The sequence below is a fragment of the Marmota flaviventris genome, chromosome 5, assembly GCF_047511675.1.
Source record: "Marmota flaviventris isolate mMarFla1 chromosome 5, mMarFla1.hap1, whole genome shotgun sequence".
NCBI lineage: Eukaryota > Metazoa > Chordata > Mammalia > Rodentia > Sciuridae > Marmota > Marmota flaviventris.
In genome coordinates, this window is record NC_092502.1 from 23,406,750 (window position 1) to 23,421,870 (window position 15,121).

Genomic DNA, 15,121 nt, shown 5'->3' on the forward strand with positions numbered 1-15,121 from the left:
TAATATTTTGTCCATCATGGATTTCTCAATTTTTATTTTTAAAATGTGGCATTAGAGTATAAATAATAGTATTTATTTTGCACCTGAAGCAAATGATTCACAAGCCTCACCCTAGTCTTGGTCCTGATGTGATGCTGAACGCAAGCAGCTTGTGTTTGTACACACTTGTCATTCAACATGCAGTTATTTCCTCCTTTATTTTGCTTTTGCTCAATATTCACCTTTCAACCAAACAATATCCAGCATTGGCTATGTGAGAGGCAATACTGGGAATAGTCAGGACTGATTCCAGGTTAATCAGGAACTAGGAATAGCCATAGAAATAAAGCAGGCACAAATTACACCTTAAAACAGAGAAGCCCTTTGCAATAAGTAAAGAAAGGAGGACATGAGTCAGTAGAAAGGTAACTCTTATTTGGGTGAACTTGGAGAAACATCTTGGAAAAAGTCACATTTGAGATGAACTTAAAAAGGGAGCTTAAGTGGATTGGATATATCTCAGATCCTTTTGGGAGTATAGAGGAAATAAATCAATTAAATAAAATGGGTAGATTTTGTGAATAACAGGTATGACAATGGCATGGCTATATTTTCTTCTGTGAGATTCCACATAATAATATAAATATACTTCAATAGCAATAGCTATAGCAAATATTTCAAAAGGACTGGCTTGCCTTTTTGTAGGAGTCTAAATCTATTTGTAGTTCTTCAGTTTGGAATCGATAACTGACCATCTCCCTTGGTGGCACCCCATGTGCAGGACACCAATCTTTCTGTTATTGAAGAAAATCTAAACTGCATAATACTGTAGATCCCAAATGCCAGGGTTATTGCTGCCTCCTGCTGGTTAAGAAAAATAAAAATGTAGAGAGCAAAGCAAACTGAATCCCTCCCACATACTGCACACAGGTCTGGGTTGTTGAGATTGTTATTCATGATAAGGTCATTCAAACCAATGAAGTAAAAACAACAACAACAAAAAAGCGATTAGTAATTGAAATTATACTGCAGACTTCAGGGGAAAAGTGCATTATGATTATTCTTGCCCAAAGGACATTCATTTAAATAATATATGTAAGCTGATAAAAATCACATGATAGGAAGAAGCAGGTGCTGGAGATGACAATTTTATGCTAGCTTCCAATTCTTCCATCTGCTGATTAAAAAGACCAAGATACAATGTCACGACTGACAAGAGCTCAGAGATTCTTATTAATGAACCTGTCTACAATGATAGAGGTAGGAAGAATAACAAAATCACCAGAGTGCTGAAACAATTAAGACTTTCTTATGCAAAAATAAATAAATAAAACCCTGACCCCGAACTTTAACTATATTCAAAATTAATTCAAAAAAGTTCATGGACTTAAATGTAAGCCTTAAAACTGCTATAATAAAACAAAGAGGAAAAATCCTTATGACCTGTTAGGCAAAGATTCTTGGATAGGACACAAAAAGCATGAACCATAAAAGAAATTGATAAACAGGACTTCACTGAAATTAAAAACCTCTGCTCTTTAAAGGATGCTATTAGGGAAAATGAAAAGATTAGCCACAAGTTGAGAGAAAATATCTACAAACCACATATCTAATAAAGAACTTATATCCAGAGTATGTATGTTTGTGTATGTGTATATATACAACACAACAGTTTGAGAACAAGCTAATTAAAAAATAGGCCGTTGCACCAGGCACAATGATGCACGCCCATAATCCCAGTGACTCAGGAGGCTGAGGCAGGAGGATCCCACGTTCAAAGCCAGTGTCAGCAATTTAGTGAGGCCCTGAGCAACTTAGGGAGACCCTGTCTCAAACTAAACAATAAAAAGAGCTGAGGATGTAGCTCAGTGGTTAAATGTCCCAGTACCAACAATCAAAAAAGAAGACATCTAACACTAGGAAAATACCAATTAAAACCACCATACATCTACTAGAATAATCAAGTTAAAAAAAAGAACAATTACCAGGTACAGTGGTGCATGCCTGTAATCCCACACCTGGGAGGCTGAGGTAGAAGGATTGCAAGTACAAAGCCAGCCTTAGCAACTTAGCAAGGCTTTAAGTAACTCAGTGAGACCCTTTCTCTAAATAAAATATTTTAAAAAGGGCTGGGGATGTGACTCAGTGGTTCAGTGACCCTAGATTCAATGTCCAGTACCAAAAAAAGGGACAATTAACAAATTCAGATTGAGGAGGCAGAGCAATTATAACTTACAGGTTGCTAGTAGAAATGAAAATGATGTAATCTCTTTAGAAAACTGCTTAGCAGTTTCTTATACAGTTAACAATTCTATTCTACATTGTCATCCAAAGGAAAAGAAAACAAGACTATACAGTGTCTTATATGTGAATGTTTATAGCAGCTTTATTCATAATCACCCCTATCTGAAATAATCCAAATGACCATCAGCTGGTAGATGGATAAAAGAATTATGTACATCTATACAACAGAATATTCCTCACCTTAGAAAGGAACAAATTACAGATACATGCAACAACTTTGAGAGACTCAAAAGTATTATGTTAACCCATTCAGTCACATCATCCTAGATGTGGACTTATATTGAGCAACAAATATATCACTTATGGTAATTTTTTCACCTGTGCTAATTTATTGCAATATTTGTAGAACTGGAAACTTGGAACTTAACAGGTTAAGAGAAAGACACAAGACACAAAAGTCTACATACTGCCTGATTCCATTTATGTAACATTCTGTAAAAAGCAAAATTATATAAACAGAAATCAGATCACTGGTTACTAGGGGTTAGGCTTCATGAAGGGAGGGAGCTGAATACAAAAGGCCACAAAATAATAAACTTGTTCAAAGAGAAATAAACAACATAATTCCACGCAAAACAGCTACAAAAATACCTAAGAATAAAATTAACCAAGGAATTGAAATGTCTCCTCAATGCAAATGTAAATACACTGTTGAAAAAAATTGAAGGGAACACACACACACACACACAAATGGCAAGATATCCCCCATTCATATATTGGAAGAATCAATATTATTAAAATGTCTCTACTACCCAAGGTACTCTATAGATTCAAGGCAATTTTCATGAAGTATCAATGTTATTCTTTACATAAATAGAAAATAAAATCATGAAATTTATATTTAAAAAGCCCACAAAAATTGTTCAGGTGATAGAAATGTCATATGTGTTAATTCTGGTAGAGGTGGTTACATGGTATATCTTCATCAAGACTCATTTAAGACTCATGTACATTTAAAGTTAGTTTTACTATATAAAAATTACACTTCAATAAACCTAGATTTAAAAACAATTAACAGGGTGAAGAACAACTAAGAATATTTCTGATTCCTACTTAGATATAAATGATAGACAATGATATGCCAAGACTCTAAAAGAAGGAAAATGCCAGTTACTACATAACACTGTCTGGATTTGTCCCCTCACCTCCCTTTACTTTTCTTTTGCTCATTAGTTATAGAGCATACAGGTTTCCTTGCTGTCTCTAATTCAAGAAGATCATGGCAGTCTCAGGCTCTTTGAAATCTGTTTCTAAGATCTCCGCAAGATTAATTAATTAATTAATTAATTATTCACGCCCCATTTCCAAAGTCCCCCACTGTGACTTCCCTAACTACCCTCTTAGATAAAGTAACTACCCCAATCCACATTACTATCACATTAATCTATATATTTTTTTCTCCATAGCTCTTATCACTATTTGAAATTCGTATGTGTTTACATACTGTCCTTTGTATCTCTTCATTAGAAGGTAGGGCTTTTGAATGTCTTCTTAATCTTTAAAGACTTGTTGAACAGATGTATTCCTTGTTAAACTATAGTAGTTTAGATCCTTCAAACATAGGCAAGTAAGCATTTTTATGCATCATATGATATGATGTTTATATGCCCCCTCAAATGATATGGATTTTATAGCTATTACTCATTTACAGTCTACTGAAAAGAACACTGGAATAAGAATCAAGTTCTAGATTCTAACCTTGATCCTGCTACTAACTATAAGACACTACACTTGGGGGCCAGTGATTCCATCTCAAGAAAAAAATGCACAATTACAAAAACATATATACACAGGGATACTCATCAAACAGTGTAATTACAGTAGCAAAAACTGAGAGAAAAACAATTTTACCCAATGGGGCTCTGGCTAAATTGACTATATCCATCAAAGTCATGCTATGAATTCATTTTAAAAATGATGACTGTATACTTGTCCCCACTTATCTAAGGTTTCACTTTCCAAGGTTTCAATTACCTTTGGTCAATCATGTGTGAAAATAGCAAATGGAAAATTCCAAAAACAAACTGTTTTAATTAATTAATTTATTAGTGCTGGGGATCAAATCCAGGCCTTATGCTTGCTAGGCAAGTGCTCTGTCACCAAGATATATCTCTAATCCCTAACTAAGTAATTTATAAATTTAATTTATAAGTTTTAAACTGTGTGGCATGTGAATATCTATGGAAAGAGAGTTCCAGGCAAATGCAGTGGCCCAGAGGCAGGAATGTGCTTGCCATTTCCTGGGAAAGAAAGAAAGCCAGTGAAGTTGGAGAAGAGTAAGCATGGAAAGAAATGGTGGGTATAATATAATATGATAGATATCCAAAGACTAGATTTTGTAGGGCCTTATATAGGCTATGGTGGGGACATTAGATTTTATTCTAAATGTAACAGAAAACTTTGGAGAATTTTGAATAGGGGAATGGTAGGTTCAACCTTACATCTTAAGAGAGTGTGGTAAACACAAGGACAAAAGTAGAAGAGAGGAAATTAGTTGGGAGGCTAGATCACAAAGTCCAGGTGCCAAGGAATAATGACATGAACTAGGATCATAGCAGTGGGAATGGTGAAAATTAGTCCTATGTGAGACTTGACTTGTTTTAAAATTGAAGTAAAACAAAAGGCTGTTACAGCAGTTTCAATGGAATATTGAGAGGAAAAGACAACTCTTTAGATTTCTGCCTTTGCAAATGAGTTAAATGCCACTGGGTAAAGATGTCTAATACCTTTGGATACAGGAGTCTGATGGGCACAGTGTTCCACAGCCTGCATGTCATCACTTGGATGTTATGGCCTGGATTATATCTGGCTGAGAAGCAGCTTGTGAACTGAGTCCTAGGGCAAATGTGCCAAGTGCTACTGACAGCTGGGAGTGAAATGAGGACTGCAAATGACCACTGGAAGTCACTGGTATAGGATACATAGGTGTCAGGAGTGGAGAAAAAAGCCTGATTGGGGCAGGCTCAAAAGTGGATAAAATTTCTTTACCATTTACTTGATGTTGGCTGGGGGATTAGGGTGTGTGGTTATTGAGATGGGGAGGAACCTACAGAGCAAAGGTAATTAAAAGACACATTAGCTAATTGAAACACATAGAACTTCTTTGGAACCTGAGATAACTGAAATGCAAATACAAATGTGATAGTTGATAATAAAGAAGAATTATTAATTTATTTTAAAATAAGAATGATTCTATGGTTATATGAAAAAATGTCCTAACCTTTTAGAAAATCAGGCTGAAACAGAAATGAAATGAGGTCGATGAGCAGATAACTGAAGTTGGGTGATGAGTATTCTTTACTCTCTACTTCTGCTTACACTTGGAATTCTTCATAATAAGCTTTTAAAAAACAAAACCAAAGAATCTTATTTCTAAAGAGATATAGTTGAGCACTTTTATCAGAATTAACAATTTTATTGTTTATGTGTAACATGCTTTGACTTCCACAAATTCAGAAATTTGTGACATACTTCTCATAAAAATAAGCCCCCAAAGAAACATTTACATCAGTTTTTTTTTTCCTCACTTGCTAATTTGTGGGCTGGAAATATAAAAGGGATCCCTGAATTCCTAAATGAAAATAAAAGTTAATGGATAGTTAAGAAATGGAGATTCAGGGCTGGGGCTGTAGCTTTGTGGTACAGAGCTTGCCTAGCACGTGTGAGGCACTGGGTTCGATCCTCAACACCACATAAAAACAACTTAAAAAAAAAGGCATTGTGTCCATCTACCACTAAAAATAATAGTAATAAAATAGAAATGGAGATTTAGAAAATATTACTGGTTCCCAATCAGGTTCACATATACTTCCAGTATTTATCTACCTATAGATCGGTCAGATAAATATATCTATGAGTATATATCTCACACACAGTCCAATTTCATTGTTTAAACATTACTTTTGACAGTGGGTTAGCGTTAAAAATTTTTTTAAAAATACCTGTCTTTATATTTTCTATGTAAATCAAACGAATGTCTTAATTTTAAGTGCTAAATTTCAAAGGCGGAAAAAAAAAAAAGGAAATACTACTTTTGCTGACGAAAGCACAAAGAGATACTCCCCACACCTGGCAGGTTATGCCAAACACAGAGCACAGCTGGGCGACGCGAAGCGGAGATGGCGGGGGCAGAGGGTAATGCGCAGACGCTGTAGCAAGGCAATGTCTGGGGTGGGACTAGGGACTCCATTAAAGGACAGTCTTTGCAGCCAATCAAAGGACAGCATCAGCGCCTTCTTCCTGAGAAGGAGACCGGAAGTCGGATTTCTGCTGCGGTGGCGGAGGCGGCTGCTTGAGTAAACCAAGAGCTGAGGTGAGTGGGCGGCAAGGCGTGGGCCTTCGGTCTTCTTGCAGTTTTCCTTCCGGACCCCGCCGCTTCTTCTAGGCCGGGCTGGGTGCCGGCAGACCTGGCTAACTTCGGCCTCGGAGGCGCTGCCTTGCGAAAGCATGTCCTCCCCGCAGCTCTGAGGCTCTGGGTGGGCAGCCCGGCGAAGGTGCTCTCGGCCCCCGGGCCGACGAGCCCGAATCCAGGCGGGGAGCCTCGGGCTCGGATCCCCAGCCACTGGTTCTCAGCCGTGTGGCCTTGGCGAGTCACTTGTCCTCTTTTACGGTCTGTACAGTGAGAATGACCATGGCCATCCCTCCTTCTGGGAGCAGTTGTGAAACGAGCCGAGTTAATGGGGGTTTCCGCGGAGGGGTAGAGCCCCAAACTGACCCTCAGATTCATCCCGCGAGGTTTTAAAATCGACCTGCAGGGCTGGGCTTTGGTGGTGCACCCGGTAATCCCAGCAACTCGGGAGGCGGAGGCAGGAGGGGAGCAAGTTCGAGGCCAGGTTGGTCAATTTAGGGGAGACCTGGTCTCAAAGTAACTGGGGATGTGGCCCAGTGCTGGAGCATCCCTGACCTGGGGTCACGCCCCATTGCAAACAACAACAACAAAATGACATACCGAGGGGTCAATCAAATCTCCAAGTTAATCAAATCTCCAAGGGTGGGATCCTGGAGTACTTTTCTTTTTTTGATGAAGACTCCCCCAGCAAGCACTAGGTTTGAGTCTGAGAACCGACTAGTTGGTGCTGGTTTTACTAAAATAACATCTCCATGGGTTTTGAACAGTTGACTCTAAAGAGGTGATAGAGAAAAGTTATTTATTTATTTTTTAAAGTTTTTTGTACTGGGGACGGGACCCAAACGCACTTAACCACAGGACCATTTCCTCGCCCCCACCTTTTTTGAATTATGAGACTCAGTTTTGTTAAATTGCTTAGGGCCTGGGCTGAGAGTCACTAGGATTATAGGCTTGAGGCATCACCCTGGGGGGGGGGTGGGGTGGAATTTAATTTCAGTAATATGTGAAGTACTTGTATGGTTTAGACAGTCCCATGCCCTTTTTCCCTCCCCTGCCTCCCCCACAAGAGTTTGTACTTTGGAGTTGAAAGGACCTGGGATTAAGAATTCTCATTGTACCATTTACTGGCCTTTTGATCTGATGTAAACACTTCCCTACATTAAGACTTGGGATCCTCATCTCTAAAATGAACTTGGTAATAGTTTTTAATTGGAAGAATTGTTGTAAAGATTACATTAATGATGGTACTCGTCTTATATTTGGCCCTTCCAATGATAACTGCAATGATGCACATTTGTAAGGAAGCACAGAACTCCCAACCTAAAAAGGTTTGAGTGGTAAAACTTGGGCTGTCTAAATTGTTTGTTTTTTGTAGTTGTAGATGGATAGAATGCTTTTATTTTATTTGTTAATTTTTTTTTTTTTTTAATGTGGTGCTGAGGATCAAACCCAGTGCCTCACACATGTTAGGCAGCACTTTTCCACTGAGCTGCAACCCCAGCCCTAAAATTTTAAGAACCAGTTCAGTAATTGTGTGGCTTTGGTTATTGTACTCTGGTTATAAGAGAACATTCTTGTTTTAGTGTTTGGGTATAAAAAGATGAGAAACCAGTAAAGCAAGTGAGTGGAAATGTTAAGATGTAAAGAATGCAGTGGCCCTGGCCTATAATCCCAAATATTCAGGGGTCTGAGACGGTAGAATTGCAAGTTTGGGCCAGCCTCAACAATTTAGTGAGGCACTTAGTAACTTAGCAAGACCTGTCTCAAAATAAAAAAATCAACCCCTGTGAATCAGTGGTTAAGTGCTCCTGGGTTCAATCCCTGGTACCAAAAAAAAAAAAAAAAAGGGTTGTAGCTTAGTGTGTACAGTGCTTGCCTATCTTGGAAAGGCCATGAGTTGGATCTCTACACACCCCCCCCCCCCCCCCCCGCCCCGCAAGAAATTTAGAATACAGTTTTTCTGTAAATCTGAATTAAGTTGGAAAAGTCAGTTATAACTGTTTGCAAGTAAACCGTATTATGAACAGTTGAAATGATACATGTTTTCATAAACAACCTTCTATCCATGTTTTCTTAATGGTTATGTAGACATTTTTATTCAGCCATCATATCAATGAAGGAATAGATTATTTCCAATTTTTCTACTCTATTCAGACAATGCTGCATTAAACGTCCTTGTGTACGTCTTTGTGTGCTTGTAGCAGGATTTTTATGGGTTTAATTTCTAAAAATGGAATTATTGATTCAAAGAATATCAGCATTTAAAATTTTGGTACTGCCAGATTAAATGTGTGAATCCTTTTTCATTAGTTATCTAGGTGAATTTCCCCATAGTTTCTTGGGTGGTACTGGCGTAAGAACCTAAAGGAATTATGCAGTGATCATAATTGATGTGGCTTTTACTGTGAGGCTTGAAATAGGCCTTGCTGCTATGAATTTGGAATGACTACCCTGAAAAACTAAGAGAAGACTGGGACCCATTACTGAAATCCAGAGCCTACTACATAGGAGAAATTCTAAGATCTGTTGTTGTTTTTTTTGGTACTAGGTATTGACCCCAGAGTTGTTTTATGACTGAGTCAGATCTCCAGCTCTTTTTATTTTTTGAGACAGGGTCTCACTAAGTTGCTTAGGGCCTGGTTAAGTTACTGAAGCTGGTCTTGAACTTGGAATCCTCCTGTCTCAGCATCCCATGTCACTGGGATTACAGGCATGTGCCAGGGGGGAATATTCTAATATCTACGGAATAATAGAATGTTTGAAATCTTGATAGCTGTGAGAAGAGTTTTGATAGAGATTAAAGTTTTATATTAAAGTTTGGATAGAGAAGGAGAGACAGAGGCAACTGAGTGGCCAGGGACATAGGAGGAAAACATGAATGTTGAGGTCAGAGAAGCTGAGAAAAGAGGGGAAGTATGTACTGGTAAAGAAATGCATTGTCTGTTGGTATAGTCATATTGAGTTGGTAACTCATATTGTTCATGACTATTGCACCCTTGATTCTGGCAATATTCTCTGCTCCACTCTGGTTTGGTGGAAACCTAGAGCTGCTTCACAGTTACCGTCAGTTTCCCACAAATTCCAAGAACAGCACTGCTACTAGTATGTTACTTGCCCTACTTAATCTTAGAGGATGCTTTATCTTGAATTTGATAAGATTAGTCTAAAAGAGCACTTGGGAATCTAATTAGATGATATACCTACCCTTAAAGTGGAATGAGTAAGTTATTAAGGTTATTGTGACCTAAAAAGTTACTTAGCTTGAGTTTGACGTTGAAATTTAAGTAAGAAAGTTGATGTGGCCATATAAAATTGTGGGGTACAGTAGGATATAAAATTGGGTTATCATTTACTCCAAGAACCTTGGATAACATCAAGAGTCTGAAATTTAGCAATGTTAATTTGTCAAACTGTTTATTAGTATTGCTTTTGAAATCGAATCTATAATAGAAAACAAAAGTGATTGTGATAACAACGGGAGACAGCATGTGTACTTTGGCTATGGAAAAAGAGTAGAGAAATGGAGGGTAACTAATGAGGGGTTTGGAATCCAGATTTTCTTTGTAGATAAAAAGATGCTACAATATTTTTTAATGCTGATGGAAGTATTAAGGAAAGAAAGAGCATGTGTGCATGGTTGATGATATAATGCTTAATTAGGAAAAAACAGTATCCTTTGCTTATTGTAAATGTTAATAAACTAAGGACACACCAAAGTCAGAAGAAGGAAGAAAATATTCTGCCTCCACCCTATAATTCCAGCAGCTTGGGAAGCTGAGACAGGAAGATCGGGGGTTCAAAGCCAGCCTCAACAACTTAGAGAGGCCCTAAGTAACTCACTGAGACCTGGATCTCTAAATAAAATATAAAAAATGGGCTGGGGATGTGACTCAGTGGTTAAGTGCCCCCTGTGTTCAATCCCTGGTACCAAAAATATTATTCTACATTTACTAATGTATTGACAGGTTTGATTTGTAGCTCTATTCTAAATCTTTGGTCTGTTTCTGTAGGTTCTTGATCTTTCACAATGGGTGAACCACAACAAGTGAGTGCACTTCCACCACCTCCGATGCAGTACATCAAGGAATATACAGATGAAAATATTCAGGAGGGCTTAGCTCCCAAGCCACCTCCTCCAATTAAAGACAGTTATATGATGTTTGGCAACCAGTTCCAGTGTGATGACCTTATCATCCGCCCTTTGGAAAGTCAGGGCATTGAACGCCTTCATCCTATGCAGTTTGATCACAAGAAGGAACTGAGAAAACTCAATATGTCTATCCTTATTAATTTCTTGGACCTTTTAGATATCTTGATAAGGAGCCCTGGGAGTATAAAACGGGAAGAGAAGCTAGAAGATCTTAAACTGCTATTTGTACATGTGCATCATCTTATAAATGAATATCGACCCCACCAAGCAAGAGAGACCTTGAGAGTCATGATGGAGGTCCAGAAACGTCAACGGCTTGAAACAGCTGAGAGGTTTCAGAAGCACCTGGAACGAGTAATTGAGATGATTCAAAATTGTTTGGCTTCCTTGCCTGATGATTTACCTCATTCTGAAGCAGGAATGAGAGTAAAAACTGAGCCAATGGATGCTGATGATAGCAATAATTGTACTGGACAGAATGAACAACAGAGAGAAAATTTAGTTCATAGAAGGGACCAGATTATAGAGAAAGATGCTGCTTTGTGTGTTCTAATTGACGAAATGAATGAAAGACCATGAAGGGTATTTTTCTTCTTTTTTTATTTTGTTAAATAGCATCATATATTCCTCTCTTTTGGACAGTCTTAAAACAGGTATAACTAAAATATAAAGGAATTTGTTTTTCTTGACTCCAGTTTTTCAATGATGAGATGCCATAGGCAGAATTTCACTGTGTAACAAGCATAGGTGAATGAGTACACCTGTATTAAAAATAATCACCTTAAAATGCAAAGTGTTTGCTGTTGTGTGGGATATTCTGATTTTTGGAGTTGCAGTAAAATTTTGAAGATATTCTTAATACTAGCAAGCTGTCATCCTTGAAAAACAATTTTATCATATGCTTGAATAATGAAAGTACAAAGTGTTTAGACTTAATCTCCAAAAAGCATGTTGAGAAAGGAACCCAGTAGAATTAAAAAACGGAACTTTTTCTCATACCTTTTCCTGTAGACTCACTATCTCAGCTTCTTCTCCCTAACCTGCATGGAATGTTGAGGTGGGGATTTTATAAGTTGTGTTATTTTTCCAATTATTTAATCAGTAAGTCCTTTCTTTTCTTTTCTGTTTTTTTGGTACTGGGGATTGAACCCAGGGACTCTTAACCATTGAGCCACATCCCCAGCCCTTTTTATGTTTTATTTTGAGACAGAGTCTTGCTAAATTGCTGAGGCTGGCGTTGAACTTAAAATCCTCCTGCCTTCGGCCTCCTGAGCTTCTGGAATTACAGGCATGTGCCATTGTGGCCAGCCCTTTCTTATTTTAGTTGCATGCATTCATTTTAGTAATTAAGATGTCTATGTAGTTAAGTACCCATTTCCTTTAAATCTGAGCTCAGGCTTGCTTAAGCCTGGAAGCCTGCAATGGAATAAGGGTTTGCTGGCAGAGACTGCTAGATATCTGTCAAAAATGTTTACTTATTTTTGAGATTACTTAGATATGGCTGCCCAGCAAGGGACCACATTTACCCATTCAGGGCCATGCATCTATGTGGAGACTATGTAACTAAGTTCTGGACAGTAGGAATCCAGGTGAGTCCTGTTAAAATTTCTTGTGTGGTCCTCCTTTTCCTACCATCTGCTATTTAGATGGGCATACTCAAGATAACTAGACTGGAAGCCATTTGAAGATGGCAAAGATTGTCAGTTTGGACTTTGAATGATTGTGAGATCTAGTTTTTCCTTTCATTAACTCCCACATCTTTCCCATCTAATTCAATTTTTTTGTGAGCAAGAAATAAATTTGTTTTAAGATTTTATTTCTGTATTTTTTTTCTCCTTTCACCCTACCCTTCTTCCACCAAGGTGGAGAGGCAGCCTGATATCTGAGGATGCCCGCCTGGCATTTTTGTAATATAGGCCAATACTTCTCAAAATGTGGTCCTGGACCTACAGATTCACCTCATCAAGAACTTTTTAGAGATGAAAATTCTTAGCCCTGTAACGAGTCCACTTCATGTTTTGGCTAACCCTTGCTACTCTGCCACTGCGATTTATTTTTAAACTGATACTTTCCCCCACTCCTCTCCCTCTCCCCTTTGCTAACCATAGGAGAAAGCAAGATAACTTTCTTCTGTCCTAGGCTGAAGTTGTGTGTTCTGCTCATGACCATAAGAATTAAAGATTCCAGATTTCAGGGCTGGCATCAGTGGGACTGAGAAATGGCTCTCAAGTCTGCAATTATGAGTTATGACCTGAGTGTAGCCTTTGTATCCCCTCATTAAAAGCCCACCATTTCCCCTGATAGAATCAAAGCCTGTGGGAAGGGAATTTCCTGTTTCTCCTTTGCTAGCAAAGCAATAAAACTACTTCTTCCCTTTTCTTAAAATCTTGTCCTTGTTACTTACTGTATGGGCATTGGGGAAAAGAACTGAGCTTTCTAAGTATCATCCCCACTCCAGATCTTCTGAACCAGAAACTCTAGGGGTAGCGTCCTGTACTCTGTTTTTTAACAAGCCTTCCATGTGATTCTGATGCACAAGATAGAAAGATAATGCAATTTTCCTAATGTCCACTTTTGACTCTTCCTTTAGTGAGTTTCACGTAGCAGAGGATTTGCTACACCAAGATTTCATTGGCCTTGGAGCTGGAAAAGTTCAGTTTAAAATGTACAGGTGGGCTGGGGCTGTAGCTCAGTGGGAAAGTGCTTGCCTCGTATATGTGAGGCACTGGGTTCGATCCTCAGCACCACATAAAAATAAATATACTGTGTGTTCATCTGTAACTAAATAAATTTTAAAAAAATGTACAGGCAATTGTCTGAGAAATATACTACCTTTGCCTTCATAAACCAGCTTTGTAGGATTTTCAAGTAGACACTTCTTTATTAGGTAGCTACTTTCTGGTATGTATTTGATACAGACCTTTGGGCACCAGAGACTGCAGATAACACAATTTAGGTCTCTTAAGCTTTAATCAAAGTGAGGCATATCCTCTGATCCCCTAGTTAGGAAGCAAGATGAAAATTTTCTAGCAATTGAACAACTCTCCAAAGAAAATTTTGTCTTAATGACCTTGGGGGGGGAGGGTCTTGCACTGAGGTACAAAACCAGTTTTTGGCTACTTCTGAAATTCTTGTATATAAAATGCAGGGAATCATTATGAATTACAACAGCTAGTTGAATATGTGCATGGGGAGGGGATTGAGGAGTTAAAATATCATGGGTAATCTTTAGAACTCTGGAGGATCTTATTTTGCAATACACAGAACCTGACATTAACTCTTAGACCCTGTTTCAAAAGGGGTTTGGGGATGTAGCTCAGTGGTGCAGTGCTTGCCTAACAAGTGAGAGATCCTAGGTTTAATTCCCAGCATCTCAAAAAGTAAAATAAAAAGGGACAGGATGCAGCCCAGTAGTAGAATGCTTTCCTAGCGTGGGCAAAACCCTGGATTCCAGCCACCAAAAAGAAACCCCACATGTTGAACCATTCTTTCTGTACTTCTGTGTCTGTCACTTGGATTTGCCTGTCTTTTTAAAGAGGTTGATTGAATAGAGGCTAGTTAACTAGGCATGAAGAATTAGGGGATTGCATATCTGATTTTAGCTAAGTCAATGTGTTGAGACCCAAATCCTGTAAGGATTCAACAGTCCCCACTAATGTCCACGTATGGAAGAAGCAGTCTGTTTCTCAGATAAAGGAAGGTATAATACTGATGATACTGGTACATATTCACTACAAAGTAAGCACATGTAAACTTTGATGGCATGTTATGATTTAGATATTAGGTGTCCCCACAAAGGTCATGTGTGACACATTGCAAGAGGATTTAGAGGTGAAATGATTAGGATATGAGATCCTGAACCTCATCAGTGTGTTAATCCCCTGATAGGGATTAACTGGTAACTGTAGGTGAGTAGGGTGTGGCCAAAGGAGATGGGACCCTGGGGGTGTGCTTTTGAGTGGAGCTCTCTTGATGCCATGTCCCCAGTTGCTTTCCCAGCTGCACACTTACACCATGATGTTCTGCTTCATCCCAGGCCCCAAGGAATGGAGCCAGCTATCTGTGGACAGACCTCTGAAACTGTGAGCCCCCAAATAAACTTTTCTTTCTTAAAATTGTTCTTGTCAGGTTTTTTAGTCACAGAAGCAAAAAACACTGACTAAAACATAGCAAAAATAAACAAATTGTACAAATATCTGTCGTGAGAGTGGTTTCCCCCTGATTATTCATTCATTCCCTGTATTCATTTGATGAATACTTATTATTGTCCTGTATATGCCTAATACTAGTATTGGATGAGTGGGGAAGGGAAAGAAAAATGAAAGAAAGATAATAAAACA

General features: G+C 38.4%; 1 protein-coding gene across 1 annotated transcript; it reads left to right on the forward strand.

Annotated features, from left to right (window-relative positions):
• The first annotated feature begins 6,517 nt into the window (after positions 1-6,517).
• Med7 (mediator complex subunit 7) lies at positions 6,518-13,166 on the forward strand. Its single transcript, XM_027938648.2, has 2 exons — positions 6,518-6,595; positions 10,642-13,166. Exon 2 carries the CDS (start codon positions 10,659-10,661, stop codon positions 11,358-11,360), a length of 702 nt encoding a protein of 233 aa, XP_027794449.2. The 5' UTR covers positions 6,518-6,595; positions 10,642-10,658; the 3' UTR covers positions 11,361-13,166.
• Positions 13,167-15,121: the final 1,955 nt, after the last annotated feature.

Excerpts from the sequence above, each read along its gene's own strand:
- Med7 (XM_027938648.2), top strand. The coding sequence starts at position 10,659 with ATGGGTGAACCACAACAAGTGAGTGCACTTCCACCACCTCCGATGCAG.